The sequence below is a fragment of the Myotis brandtii genome, unplaced genomic scaffold (assembly GCF_000412655.1).
Source record: "Myotis brandtii unplaced genomic scaffold, ASM41265v1 scaffold952, whole genome shotgun sequence".
NCBI lineage: Eukaryota > Metazoa > Chordata > Mammalia > Chiroptera > Vespertilionidae > Myotis > Myotis brandtii.
This window is the reverse complement of record NW_005371930.1, coordinates 1,525,888-1,526,572: the sequence shown is the minus strand read 5'-3', so window position 1 is coordinate 1,526,572 and position 685 is coordinate 1,525,888. Positions and strand designations below refer to the sequence as shown.

Genomic DNA, 685 nt, shown 5'->3' with positions numbered 1-685 from the left:
CACCCCATCCTGCCTCTGGGTTCCTCCCCGCGGCCGGGGGTTTGCAGGGCAGGGACTGTGTCGCGGAGGCTCCCTCAGCTGCCGCATGACATTGGGGAAGCAGTGAGCTCGCTTACAGGGAGGGTCCCTCTACTCCGTGCACCCCCGTCATTCCATGGTCACACTCGCTCAGAAAGCGACGGGGCTGGCATTGGGCGCTTTGGGCTGGCCCTGCTCAGCCCTGTGCCGGGCATGGGGGACGAGAGCCTGGGCCCCGACCTCACAGCACCCCCATCCCAGGCGGACCAAGCCACACAGCAGAGACCTCAGTAACGCCCCAGCCTCGGCCAGGCGCCCTGGAGAAGCAGAGGGGGGGTGACAGCACCCCCATTTCCGGAGGACAGAGTTGTCCCCCAGACATGTCGCCCCAGCGTCAGGCTCTTGCCCTCGGAGGTGTAGAGCCGCGTTGCCTCCGAGCCCGGCTGGGAGCAGGAACCCCCGGCCCAGAGTCAGCGCTCAGACGGCCGCCCTGTGTCCAGGGAAGCCCGTGAACTTCGACGACTACGGGGACGTGCACATCCCGGCCGCCGTCCTGAAGACCTTCCTGCGGGAGCTGCCCCAGCCGCTGCTGACCTCCAAGGCCTATGAGCAGGTCCTCGGGATCACCAGTACGTGCCCGCCCCGGGGTGCCCCCCGGCCGGAGAGG

The 685-nt window shown here is 68.6% G+C and overlaps 1 protein-coding gene across 1 annotated transcript in view; it reads left to right on the top strand.

Annotated features, from left to right (window-relative positions):
• Positions 1-685, top strand: part of ARHGAP8 (Rho GTPase activating protein 8) — a 40,317-nt gene that overhangs the window by 32,220 nt on the left and 7,412 nt on the right. Inside the window, exon 10 of the mRNA XM_014533171.1 lies at positions 519-647. Coding sequence (XP_014388657.1) covers positions 519-647 — 129 coding nt within the window. The remainder of the gene's footprint in view (positions 1-518; positions 648-685) is intronic.